This window comes from Terrapene carolina, unplaced genomic scaffold (assembly GCF_002925995.2).
Source record: "Terrapene carolina triunguis isolate 2854851 unplaced genomic scaffold, T_m_triunguis-2.0 Scaffold236, whole genome shotgun sequence".
Classification (NCBI taxonomy): Eukaryota; Metazoa; Chordata; order Testudines; family Emydidae; genus Terrapene; species Terrapene triunguis.
Genome location: NW_020664587.1, coordinates 7,523,885 through 7,537,540, shown reverse-complemented (window position 1 = coordinate 7,537,540; position 13,656 = coordinate 7,523,885). Strand labels below are relative to the sequence as shown.

The 13,656-nt window shown below is 51.1% G+C and overlaps 1 protein-coding gene across 1 annotated transcript; it reads right to left on the bottom strand.

Annotated features, from left to right (window-relative positions):
* Positions 1–10,465: 10,465 nt before the first annotated feature.
* Positions 10,466–12,714, bottom strand: ID3 (inhibitor of DNA binding 3, HLH protein). The gene is made up of 2 exons (XM_029912680.1): positions 12,270–12,714; positions 10,466–12,014 (listed from the first exon to the last, which is right to left on the bottom strand). The coding sequence occupies exons 1-2, from the start codon at positions 12,588–12,590 to the stop codon at positions 11,970–11,972; spliced, it is 366 nt and encodes a 121-aa protein (XP_029768540.1). The 5' UTR covers positions 12,591–12,714; the 3' UTR covers positions 10,466–11,969.
* Between the last annotated feature and the right edge of the window lie 942 nt (positions 12,715–13,656).

Below are 13,656 nucleotides of genomic sequence, written 5' to 3'. Positions count from 1 at the left end.
AGGTATTCAGCCCCGAGAAGTGCCCTGTGGGGGTGGTAGTGATGGACTCCTCCCCGCTCACTCCAGACCAGGGAGCCACGTGAGCGCCCACGGGCCTGGCACCACGTGCTGTGTGGGAGGCTGTGGTGGATGTCCCTCCCTTCCTGTGTCCCACGGGGAGCTGGCCCCAGCCCCACCAATCCTGCCTCCTGCGGCAGAACCACACAGAGTCTGCTACCTACGTCCAGGGCCCGCTGCTCTCTTCACCCCTCAGTGTCACCATCGGGACCCTGCCTAGCTGCCAGCACAGCCCTGTGTGCCAACACGCAAGACATTGTGTGCCACAGTGGGAGAGCATGATGCAGTCCTGGCTGGTTGCTCTCTGCCAGTCCTCACTTAATGATTTCCAGCTGCGTCCCGATATCCTGTTAAACACCCGCCCCACTCCCCATTAGCCCTAAAAGCCCCGACCTCTCCTCCCCTCCTCTCCCAAGCTCCCTCTGGTACATTTCTGCCAGCCTGACTCATGCCTCAGGCATTCAGCAACTGTCCCTACTGGTGCCTGCTCTCCGCTAACCTGGCCTGGAGGGCTCAGCCCCTAACGCCGGGTTCCTGGTCTGGAAGCACTGGCTGCCCCATCTTTCGGTCCCAGGGAGGGGTGATGTGGCCCAGGAGGAGCGATTGCAGCAGAGGAAACGCAGGGATAAACGGTGGAAGCTCTGCTTCTTTTGTTCTTTGCACTCACGCCTCTGGGATCTGGTTCTTCTCAGCCGCTGTCCCCGGCTGGAATCTCCTCTCCTCTCTGTTCGGGAGGCAGCTGGGTCCCGTCCTGCCTCACCCTGGCTGAGATAATGCCGGAGGAGGCTGACCTGGGGGGTCTGCAGGCAAGCAGGGAACATCCAGCACTCCGGCCTGTTGCGGCTTCATCGGGTGTCACACGGCCTCTGCCTTGAATTGGGCTGGGAGGTGGTGTAACCCCGGCACCTGGGGGCTTGGCAGGATGGGGGAGAAGCAGCTTGATCAGCTAAGAGCTAGGGTTGAGCTGTGAGGAATGGGATCAAGTGGGCCTGGGTGGATCCGGCACGAGATGGGGACTCAAGAGACCTGGGGTCAGTGTCTGGCTCTGGCTCCCTGTCTGACATTGGGCAAGATACTTCATCCACCCTGTGCCTCAGGTCCCCAGTCTGGGGTAGCAGCATGCCCCGCCCTCCGAGGGGTGCAGTGAGGATCAAACCCGGTGATGAGGGCCTAGCCCACGTCTGCTCTTGCACCGTGGATGTCAGGGCAGTTACATCAGCGAAAAGAGCAGCAGGCCTGGACAATATCATGGGGAGGTCTCTCTTGGTGGCTTCCCTTCCCCTCCTCTGCTCACCAGGGCTAGAGACAACCACACTGACCTGCCATTTCTGTCTGTCCCGCCAAGGTAATTCACACCTTGGACTCCGTGTCCTGGATGCACCTGGAATTTGCCTTTCCAGCCAGGCTGCCGGCGTGCAGCGAGGTCCGCCAGGCCCCTGCGCCTCCAGGAACGCCGTACCGCACCGCTGGGCCCCTGCGCCTCCAGGAGCGCCGAGCCGCCGGGCCCCTGCGTTTTTGTGTTTGGGGTTTTTTGCATCACTGATTGGCTGGTTTTTTGTTGGCCTTCGCTTGGCCACTGAGAGGCGGCACCGAAAATGTTTTCTGCCCGGGTTGGCAAACTGGCTAGACCCACACCTGGCAGCTGGTTGGAAGGAAGCGTTCCCACCGGTTGCCATCGATCACCCGCTTAACCCACTGCCACTCCACGGGCTGTTTACACGGCGGTGCGGGATCGGTTATTGCCCTGAAAAGATTGTTGCTCATATTTCCTCCAACACATCACTCCAGCTCCTTCTTCTTGGGCCTGTTCGTTTCTCCCACACTGGGCCAGCCTCCTTTTTGGTGGGATGCAAGTAGGGTGACCAGATGTCCCGATTTTATAGGGACAGTCCCGATTTTGGGGTCTTTTTCTTATATAGGCTCCTATTACCCCCCCCACCCCATCCCAATTTTTCACATTTACTGTTTGGTCACCCTAGATGCGAGGATTTCAGAGACACCCCGATAGATTCCTCACCCCCGTTGGTTTAGGGCTTGTCTGCACAGGTAACTCAATCTAGACTAACTAAAGGGGCGAATTTAAAATGAATTCATTCCGCCGGATTTAGACCCTGCGTGGAGACTCTCGTTTGGAATAATGGGGGGGCTCTTTTCGGCTTTCCAAAGTGGAGGAATTATTCCAGAACAGAGTGTCCACATGGGGCGCTATTCCAGAGTCGCTGTTGTGGAATAGGTTGCTCTGCAATTGCTGTGCCAGTCAGTTTCCACTCACAGATCAGCACTTGGAGCTTGGGGGGTGTCCAGGAGAAGATGGATTCCTTATATTTATGGCAGGAGCAACATGGAAACCAAGCCCATCCAAACAGAAGTTGAGAGGGAGAAGGGAAGCATTGAGGAAGCTTAACACGCATTCCTTCGCAGCTTCGCCTGTCTCTGTCCAGGCACTGCTCAGAGGAAGCTTGGGCTGCTAGAATTCGGTGGCCATCCAGTAGCTAGTGTTATCAATGGAGACACAGCCAGATCCCAGATCCCTTCCACCCCCAAAACTCCCACTGGCTTTAATACGAGATATGGGTGCACAGGGAATGCAGACCTGACCTTGCATTACTAGACGTCTCTGGATTGAATAGGAACTTCAGTTTGCTTCAACTCAGTCTTTTCTAGTGCAATAATTCCCTCCCCTCCTATATTCACACCTATCATTCTGAGCCTTTCCATGACAAGCTGCTAAGACCACCACCACGGGCCAGCAACACCAGTTCAATCCAATACCAGACGCTTGGTTCCTGGGATCTGGTCCAAGCAGTGTCAGTGGGCCTGAGAACGAGGGGGAGAAACCAATTTGACAGTGATTGTTGTGTTCAGGACATTATTGTTAATTTCATTCCGGTGCCCCCTAGAAGTCCTGACAGGGATCAGGCCCCCTTGTGCAGGGCAGGGTACAAGCACAGAGTGAGATCCAGCCCCTGCCCGGAAGAGCTCATGGCCGAAGCAGGCAAGAGAGAAGAGATGGATTTCCAGTTTTGCGGCTGGAGAACTGAGGCTTAAAGACGTTCAGGGCCATGTCCCAGGACCCAGGGAGCGTCTAGGGCAGAGCAGAGAGCTGAGGCTTTACCCACAGGGCTGCTGTTCCTCTAGCCGGAGCGGGAGGCTGCTTCCCAGGCAGTTTGTAAATTAACCCCACCTTCCGTCGCTCCCTCTGCAGGTCCAAAGTACTCGCCACCTGGGAGACAAGAAGCTGCAAAACAAGCCGGGGGGAAAGTGAAGCTGGGTCCAAGGTCCTGGGGCCAAGTCTGTTCTGTGGATCCTGACCTGGGATCTGCAGGTCCAACTCTGCTGAGCTTGTTGTTCTTTTAAGGGTTTGCTTCCTATCACAGGGATGTTCAAAAGTGACCAGTGCTTGGGGGGTGAGGGGCTCAGCGTTCAATCTGAAACACCTCCCAGGAGCCTGATTTTCAGAGGGCGGGTGCTCTGGACTGGCTGAAAAATCAGCCCCCCTTTAAGGTGTCTCGTGTCCGACGTGCAAAACTCAAGGTGCCTTCAAATCACTGGTCTGTCCTGAAGAGACGGCTGCTTTCTCCGTCCTGGGCACCGCCCGTTTAGTTATAACGGTAAAGAACAGTTTGCATCTATCTACATTGGCTAGTCAGACGGTCAGCTCTTGGGGACAGGGACTGTCTCCTACTCTGTGTTTGTACACTGCCGAGCACAATGGGGCCCTGATTTTGGTTGGCTCTTAGGCACTAGCATAACAAACATGATTAATGACAACATAGGGCGCAGTTTGGACTCACGTCCTTGTGCGCCCCTCCAAAGAGCAAGATTAAACCCTTCTGTAACTCCTCTGAAGGCAATGGGGTGAAACTGGGGATCCTTTGAACAAAGATACCCAGGGGAATAAAGTGGAGGAGGTCTTGGCATTCAGGCCAGATACACAGGTATGCGGGTGGGGGGGGCTTTAGCAGCAGCAGCTCCCACCTTGCACATGACACATGCCAAACCTACGATGGACATGACCATGAATTTGCTGGTAGGCACCTTTGTCCGCCAGTGTGATTGGGCCCTATCACCACGTGGCTCCGATTCCTCCATTCTGACTGGCTCCTGTCGTTGCCAGAGAAACTGAAATTCCAACATCTTTCCCTGCCCCATCCTCCATTCCCTTCCTAACCCCATCCCACCCCCTCTCCAGTGTGTTTAAAAAAGCAGTTACAGTGCTATTAAGTAACTCTCTATAAAAGGACAACCCTGGTCTCCGTATTGCTTCTCGGGCGATAATTCCATAGCAGCCACGCTAACTTTATAAGTCAAAGGATTTTCCACCTGTGGGTGCCACAAACTCAAGGCTAGGATCTGAAATCCATCTGGGTTCTTCCTGTCTCTCGCTTGGTCACTGGGGATGAAGACTCTTCGGGGCAGGACTCAGGAGCTGGCTGTGCTGATGCGGTAGATTAGACCCCCCACCCCACCCCACCCTCGCTTCCCTATAGCTGTATTAGGTCTGCGGGGATCACAGGAGCAACCATTTACAGACATCCCGGAAGATCAGCAGATACGAGTCTGATTCTACTGAGGAATTGCTAGGACCTTTGCCACCCATCCCAAGACACACAGGGCAGACGTGCTATGTATGAAGAGGCTTATTTTTCATGACCATAACCTCATTCTAAAGGAGCCGGAGCAGTTTGGGCCAGTAACTTTGATCAGAATGAAGACAAGGGTGTTTTGTGTGTAAACAACACTTTCCATTTCTCTAGTGCCTTCCATGGGCTTTACAACCATGACATTAACCCCCACCCAGCCCTCTGTGCGGCACAGTCAGCAGGAAGGTTCCTGGTTTACAGATGCGGGGAAACCTGCTGCACAGAGAGGTAATGGCAGAAAATGTTCAGCCTGAAGTCAGACACCTGAATCCAGATTCGGCGCCAATACGGGACAACCCTGATTTTTCCCATTGAAGCCAAGGGGAGCTGCAGGTCTTCAGCCCTTCCGGAAACCTGGCTGCTCCTTCAGTGCCCTAACTTAGCCACCGAATTTGACCTTCACAATTTGCCCAAGGTCACGCAACAAGTTCAGGGCAGAACTGGGCCTAGAACCCAGGAATCCTGCTATAACCACAACACTCCCACCAACCGAATAACCTAGCATTAGCTGAGGGCAGCTCACTTTCAACTACATCCACTGTGACTCTGACATCACAGCACAGGGAACGGTGCATAACCTCTTCCAGCCCCACCCCACCCCCAGCCTTCCCCATGTGACTCAGGCCAATAGCAACCCAGGCGTGGGAGGGAAAGCCACAAAGACGCAGAGAAGTGGAGGTGTAGGGCGAGCTGTGTGTCAGAGCACGGTGATGCAAGAACACATGTTCTCCCACGTTGCTCACGGCCGGGAAATCCTGGGAATACTGGGTGATGTACCCCCAAGGATGACCTTGGACCGGCTGCAGGATTTGTGCAAAACTCACCAGGAGAGTCACTCACTCACTCCTCCTAAAAAAGGCTCGTGGTCATTCAGTAGGTGGCATTCTTCCCTCTGAGCAGTACTGAACTAGTCTCCCAGCACAGAGCTAGGACTGTGGGAAGTACCATAGTATAGAGGAGCCCTGTTACAGACAACAAAGGCGCTCACTGCTCAGATGCTTTAGACTGGGCCCGTTTACTAAAGATCTCCGGAGACTTGATGCTTGAATGTGGCCAGAGCACAAGAGTGAGTTACATGAGGCCCCACTAAAATTCTGCCCTGGCCGTTTCAATTGGATGTCTCTTCACTTCCTGTCGCTGCTTAGAGGTTGCCGCAGCTGCTGCGTTCCACCCGGAGGTGGCTGCATTTTAGTGGAGGGTGAAGTGATCCTTAAGTGCATTTTGAACATCAGGATGTTCCCTTTGGCCAGGCGCCGTGATTGTGTGTTTTAAAGACAGAGGAACAGAGCGCGAACCTCTTTATCACATTAGGGAGAAGTCACTCACAGGAGCGGGGCAGGGACTCAGAGACATGGGGAAGGGGTTCACCGCCTGGCCCGTGCAGAGCAGATGCTGTGCACGTGTAGAGTGGCTCATAAGGAGGATTTGTTGAACTGGTAACAGGGGCCACCCAGGTCATGCTCCAAGCCTACGGCTACACTAGAAATGCTACAGCGGCACCGTTGCAGTGTCGACATGTATCACACTGTTACTGTAATAAATCCACCTCTGTGAGAGGCAGTAGCTAAGTCGACGGAAGAATTCTGGGGCTTGGGGTGGCTTACTTCCATCGCACAGGGCATGCCGTTTTTCCACAGCAAGGCAGTTAAGCCAGACTAACTTTGTAGCATAAAGCAGCCCTGAACGGGGATGCCAGGACTGGAGACTCTGGGTTCGAGCAGAAAGGAAACACACAAGCAGACGTAGAGCTCTGGCTTCTTTGACCAATCCAGGCCGTACGCAGACTTAGAGCATGTCGCTGCAGCCATGTTCTTACCTTGACAGAAGGGATTTTGCTATTGCCGTTAATCCACCTCTCCGAGGGGCAGCTGGTAGATCAATGGAAGAATTCTTCCGTCCACCTAGCTGCATCTCCCCTGGGGATTAGGTCCACCTAACTAGAGCGCACAGGGGGTTACATTTTTCACAGCCCTGAGCGACATAGCTAGGTCTAATTTTTAATCGTGGACCAAGCCTTACTCTGTCCCTGGTATGACTGCAGGAAATCCATGCTGCCCACTGGAGCCTAAAAAGTGATGATAAATCACTCACGAAGGAGCCCGTCATCACTATTTATTAGGGCTTGCATTCACACACACACACACACACACACACACACACACACACTTTCCTTCACTGGATGCTCCTGGTAGCAACATCAGTGAGGCGATGGTACGTGTCAATTTAAACGGCCTTTCCCGGAAAATGGAGCTTGCGTTACCAATCGTGAGGCAAAACTCATCCTTGATGCCATAATACTCTTTTCCTCAGAGGATCGCAATGTGCTTTCTAAAGGGCAGTAAGTGTCATTCTACCCATTTTATAGAGGGGCAAACTGAGACAGAAAGGCACCTGGCCAGATTAGTGGTAAAGCTAAGGCTAGCACCCAAGTCCAATCCCCTACCCAACTGCAGCACCCTGACTTCAGTGGAGTTACACTGGGGATCAGGGAGTCACATTAAGTTCATACATGCACACAGCTGTGGTCAGGTAAGGAAAAGCAAAATCTCCAGTTACACTGCCCTAAATGGTTTGGTCTTATCTGAGAGACCAACCGTCTCCTGCTATGATTGATTCCACAGCCGCTGAGGCAGGCAAGCTGGTAACCCTTGACCTGGGTTAATTGGGGCCGAGAGGGGTGACTGACATCAGGGCATTCTCAGTAAGGGACCATCAAAGCTGGAATTGGCTTCCCCATTGGTCCAACACAACTATTATTTGTATTACAGCAACCACCAGCCTCCAGCCAAGAACAGGGCCTGATGGTGCTAGGTGCTGTACACGCGCAGTGAGGCAGTCCCTGTCCCAGAGAGCTTAGTCTCAGTACACAAGGCAGATAAAGGGTGGCAGCAGGCACAGAGAGGGGCAGGGACTTGCCCACCATTAGGCAGCAGAGCTGGTGGCAGTGCCTTATACCACTAGACCATGCTGCCAGTTTGCAATCTATAGGGCACTCTGTAAAAAAGTCTAACTTTCCCCCCAAGCTTTTGGGACATTTCCCAAGAGGGAACTGGAGAAGGATCAGGAATTCATTTCACATACACCACCGACCAAGAGCAGTGACCTTTGCTCATTGCCAGTCGAGCCTGGGTTTCAACCATTGATTTAAAGGTGAAAGACTGTATAGCCTACAACCACCCCCCCGAGCCATATTGCACATTCCTCAGCCCTGTGCCACTTTCTAGCTGCAGTCTCAGCTCAAAACCTCCACCCCAACCTGAAAGGTCGCCATAGCCACTGCTAATCCCCCTGAACCTACCTTAGGAAGCCACGAATGGCACCAAAGCAGAACTCTCCCCTCAGGAAGCTGAGGGCAACTAGAGGATTCGTTCTACCATGAGCTACTGGCACCAGAGTAGCTAGGAATACAGGTAGAGGAGATAGCTCTTGGGTTGGTGGATCAGGGATATGGGTGGGAGTGACCTATGCAACCCCATAGGCCTCTGGCTAACCCAACTCCAATCAAGCATGTGGTTTCATGCCCTCCCAGATAGGCCAGTCACTCACCTTTGAATGATCAGATACAAGGCTACAGCATAGGTGTTTACACATTCAAGTGACTGCCCAGCTGGCATCTGTTGACAGGGTCCATACCTGAGCTGATTTACAAGGTGGGCTCCAGGTTATTTCTGCTCAAGGCAAATGGAAAACCGTAGAGCACAGGAGAGCAATTCTGAGGTTCTGGATAATGTTGTGAAAAGGAGGACATGTTGTCCACTGATTAGAGCAGTATATGCAAGACCAGACTGCTGGGTTCTTCTGTTCATAGCTATGGAAGGGGGTCTAGGGTTGAGAGCAGGTGAGGTTTGAAGCCAGGACTCCTGGGTTCTATTCACAGCGATGGGAGGGTCTATTAAGTGATTAAGAGCTCCTGGGTTCTCTAGCCAGTTGTCCCTTGCTCCATGATCTCGAGTACGTCACTTAACATCCCTGTAAACTTACATTATTACTGGCCTTGCAACAGAGGTAAGATCTTGAGAGAAAAATTGACTACAGGGGCATTAAGTACCTGATTAATTCAAATAACTCTCACCTCCATTTTGGTTGGAAGCCGCCTATGATGGGTCCAGGAACTATTGAGACTTCTGGTATTCCAACCCATAATTAACCTTGGATCTCACAGACCTGGAAAGGTTAGGGCTATGCTACAAGCCTGCTGCATCTTCAAGATTAGGAGGACCCAAGCAATCTGCAGCCACTCTACGAACTGGTTAACCAAAGAAGACAGTTGCAGAGCACTAGAGACCAGAAGCATCCCATTTGTATGCAGGATGAGGTATTAATAACACCCATGGAGACACTCTGGCCTGCCTAGAGAAGGATGAGATATAAGGGGTCAAGACAGCCCTATATACTTCAAAGCACTAGAATTTCTCCCCTCCTCCTTAGGATGGTACACATGGCAGACTTCATTCCCCCCACCCAAGCAAAAACAACCCACAGCAGGAGTTTATTTAGCAACAGATAGTCCTTATGGCATGGTAATTAGGCCTTCGTGTTAAGCACCATATTCAAGGGAGCTGTAACTATACACACCTATTGGATCATATTCATCCCAGTTTCAGCACTAGGGAACTTAGTTCATTTTGTCTGATGGCAGCTGGGAGATCACAGCACAACACCAGCAGCCAATCTGTCTAGTGCTAAGTCAACCAGGGCGGTAACAAATCTACTATCCCTCTTGAACATTCCATTAATGGAACTGGCTTCCTATAACCCACAGCTTGTGACAGCAGTCAAGCACTGTGCTTCCTGTTGTGATTTTTCAGATTGCTTGGCCTGGCCTTTGTGTGATCTCAACTGTTGCCGAGGGAAAGGAGGCAGAGAACCTGGAGCATGTTGGAGGAAACTGGCTGGAACAGGGCAATCTGGAGTAACGGCCAAACAACTTTAATAAGAAAAAAGGTGGTGGGGTTTCTACTAGAAACTGATCGTAACACTGACCCATCATCTCTAAGCCTTTAATTGTATTTTTTTACCCAGCCCTCATTTACCTGCATGCTGTGCAAAAGAGTGCTAAAGGTTCTGGATTTTGGTGTTGGTCTAAATCCAGACCAGGACTGGCCCATTAGGTCAAATAAAAATTCCTTTAAAAAGGTTTGCCCAGTTATGCTTCTTTTGCATACCCACACAGAGGACTGTCTGCAAAGCAAAGGTCCATAAGCCATTTCAAGGCCTTCTATAACATTGTGGATACCATCAGCTATTATGCTACTGAGCCCAGAAGAGGGGGCGGGGAAAAAACCAAAAACAACCCCACACATCACACCCACAGAAGTAGTAAGAGCAGTAGGAAATACTCTTGTCCATGGCCACCTTATGCCCCAAATCACCGTCAACTCAAACTCTGACATGGCACTCACACTGGTAGGGGTCAGGCCCATCTTACCTAACAGTCCTGTTCTGCAAAAGAGAGGTTAAAGTTAAAATAGTAAGTAAGTAACAAGGTTGATTCTTACTAGGATCCATGATTTGACATTTTAAGCCATAATAGTACTATTAGTATAAAATTATTGAACTGCAAATTCAACTTGATTCAAGTAATATAGCTCATCTTGTGTCATTCCTCTCACAGACAGCGTGAAGTGGGAACTCAATATGGATCAATTTTATTGCAATTGCTTTTTGTAAAGTTACTTCTCTCCCCAAAGCGAATTTCAAGTTTCAAGGAAGTAACCCTGATGTGACTTTCAGAATTTTGGGGCAAGGGAAGGATTATTCAAAAAAACCAAACTTAAAATTTTATTATGTAAAAACTTTTAACTTTTATAAAAAGTTTATAAAGCAAGTACAATGCATGATCGCAGAAATTCACCTTCCTGCAAAAAAGGTACAAACGTTATACTCTATTATAGAGTTCAACAATAAACATGAGGCCACAGCCCCAGAACAGCTGTTTTGAAATTCTTGTTGGTATTACCCTCTACCCAGCCCCCTTTAAGTTTTTTTTTTTTTTTATATCACACTATAATCCAAAATATACATACAACTGCATCTCTGCAAGTCTTTTTAAAGCATGTTGTGGTCTCCTTTATAGCCAGCCACGTTTTAAAGAGATCTATATAATGACTGGGGAGCCAGTCTAGCACACTTGGGATTTCGAGAACATAAAACACTGATCTTACAGTGCAGATGATGCTCAAGGAGTCAGGAGTTCCCAGCATTTCTTGCCCTTGTGCAATGAGGCGGTTAAATTCAAATAGTCAAGAGTTCGGATCCATTTAGTTGGGGGAGGGAGGGGGCAGAATCAAAGTCTTTCCTGGCCTGTTGAGATTTATTTTCAGGCAAGAGAAGCAGAGTGGGGAAGCGGAAACAGTACTGAAAAACCAGCCAAGCATCCAATGCCTTGTGCCACATGCTCCACAGACACAATATCTGGAAGATAAAGGCTGAGGTCCCTCCATTATTGGATGCATAGGGTTGAAGTCTGATCCTTTCCAAGTCAAGGTCTCTTCTCCTCCTCCCTTGGAGAGAGCCAAGCGTTGTGATCCCACACCTGCAGTCTGAATGGGGTAGAGGGGAGGGGGGCGGGGGATGAGAGAGAAAGAGACATGTCAGTTATTCAGAGCAGATCAGAGGCAGGTCTGCACTAGACATCCTGGCGCCAGAGAGAGGAAACTTCTATTTACCTCCAACTGATAAGGAATCAGGAACCAACACTCATGCTGGATGTTTGCTAATTGGCACCAAGAAGAAGAAAAAAAGAAAAAAAGACTAGCCCTTCTGTTTCTAACTCTCTACAGATGGATCTAAAATTACACAGATTAGAAGGGAGGGACACATGTTTGGCGGTGCCTTCCTGCCTGAAAACATGTTTTTCCCCCTTTAAAAAAAAAAAAAGCCTCTTGATTCTACTAATTTCAACAGGGCTGTTTAAGCAGCTGCAGAGTTCGCTATAGAAAGAACGGACAGGAGGACTCCATTTGCAGGAGATGGAAAGAGGCCGCATCGCCGGCACAAGAACGGACAATGGCTACAGCTCTCATTCCACTACAGTGGCTGGTTAAAAAAAAACCAGTCAATCGCCAGGGCAGGGACGCGAGAGATGCACAGCGCACCAGCGGCGCGGATTGCACGAAGGGGGGCAGTTTCAAATCATCCCCCCCCCCGGCTTAGTTTGAAGCCACTCACGCGAATGCCCGGGGGGGACAGAGAAGGGGGCTGGGGATGGAAACTGACCAGAACGCGCGTGGTCCATGTCTTACCTGGTGGAGGGAGGGGGAAGAGACATTAATGGCACAAACGTCGCTCGTCTTTCGAGCACAGTTCAGAGGCCTGCAGAGAGAAGGGAAATAGGTAAATAAGGGGGACGTGGTGTGGTGGGGGCTTTTCCCGGGGGGGGGAGGGATAGCTCAGTGGTTTGAGCATTGGCCTGCTAAACCCAGGGTTGTGAGTTCAATCCTTGAGGGGGCCATTTGGGGATTTAGTTGGGGATTGGTCCTGCTTTGAGCAGGGGGTTGGACTAGATACCTCCTGAGGTCCCTTCCAACCCTGAGATTCTATGATTCTAAGCCGGGGCCCCGTGCTTACCGTCAGGGAGAGGAGGGCGGTCTCGGCGGCCGTGTCCTGGCCCTTCGCCTGCTCCTCCAGCACGATCTGCAGGTCGAAGATGTAGTCGATGACGTGCTGCAGGATCTCCACCTGGCTCAGCTTCGTGCCCTGCGGGATGCCCGGCACCAGCTCGCGCAGCTTGGAGTAGCAATCGTTCATGTCGTAGAGCAGGCTCATGGGCTCCTCCAGCGCCGGGCTCTTGCCGGGGCTGCCCCGGGCGATGGCCAGGCTCTGGTCCGACAGGCAGCACACGGCTTCGTAGCAGCTCCTGACGGACCGCACCGGGCTGATGGCTTTCATGGTCCGGGCTGGGCTGGCAGCGCTGGGTGGGTGTCTCCGGCTGGCAGATCCCCCCCGCCCCCGGCTGGCTGCTTTGCACGTCTCTCTCGCGGTGCAATCCCCGACGTGCAAACCCCAACTCCTCCGTGCAACGGGCTGCCGGCGGCTCGCCCCCTCTGGCCTTTTATACGCCAGGCGCTCCGGCCCCGCCCCTTTCTATGCAAACGAGCCGCGCCGCTGGCCCCGCCCCCTCCCCCGTCTCCCTCTCTGGTGACAGTCGGTGGCAATGTTGCATTGAGCATTTACAAGCTGGTTAAATGGCAAAGCAGGTTTCCATTGGCTTGGGCTGACACCAAAGAGCAGAGGACATGAAAGGAATGAGGAAGCTCTGATTACAAACGGGGCGGGCCTAGCTCTCCTGCCCCCCCCCCGTTTTTTTTAACTCAAGTAAAACGATTTAAAATTCAAAGTATAGTTCTTCTCCCTTGCATCGTTTTTAATCCCGTCCCCTTTAAAGCAAAAAAAAAAAACTTGGGCTGGAAAAGACAAACCCCGCTTTCAAAGTGCATGTTTGCAAAGCCCCTTCCCAGGCTGCAGCCCCTAAAACTTCAGAACCCACAAAAGCCATAAATCCCCTCACAGCAGAGAATTTTTTTCGGGTTTTTTTTTTTTTTAAGGGGGATCTTGTAAGAAATTAGTGGCGCCTTGTTCCTCAATTTGCTGCTCATATGACCTCCAGACTTTCTGCCGTCAGGAATTATCTTGTGACCAGAAAGAAAAAAAAAAGTAATTGCGGTAAAGCTGAGGTTACCGTGGAGAAAACAGATTTGGGTCAGCAACTCTGACTGCAGAAACATTTGGGGGGGGAGGAATATATATAAGTATGGGTTTATTTTATTTGAAACAACAGGACCAGGGTAAAACACTCAATTGACATGCTTATATCGGTTTAACTAAAAGGACAAACTTTATGGATGGGTCCCACTTTTGGGGTGTAAACAAGATCCAATTCGCTTGGGGCCTTATTCCCACTCACATTTGAGTGTAAATCCAGACTAACTCCACTGAAGTCAATGAGAGAGTCGAA

Coding starts and splice junctions, on each gene's coding strand:
- ID3 (XM_029912680.1), bottom strand. CDS start 12,590: ATGAAAGCCATCAGCCCGGTGCGGTCCGTCAGGAGCTGCTACGAAGCC. Junction 12,015..12,269: donor CCGCCCTCCTCTCCCTGACG/GTAAGCACGGGG, acceptor TTCTCTCTGCAG/GCCTCTGAACTGTGCTCGAA.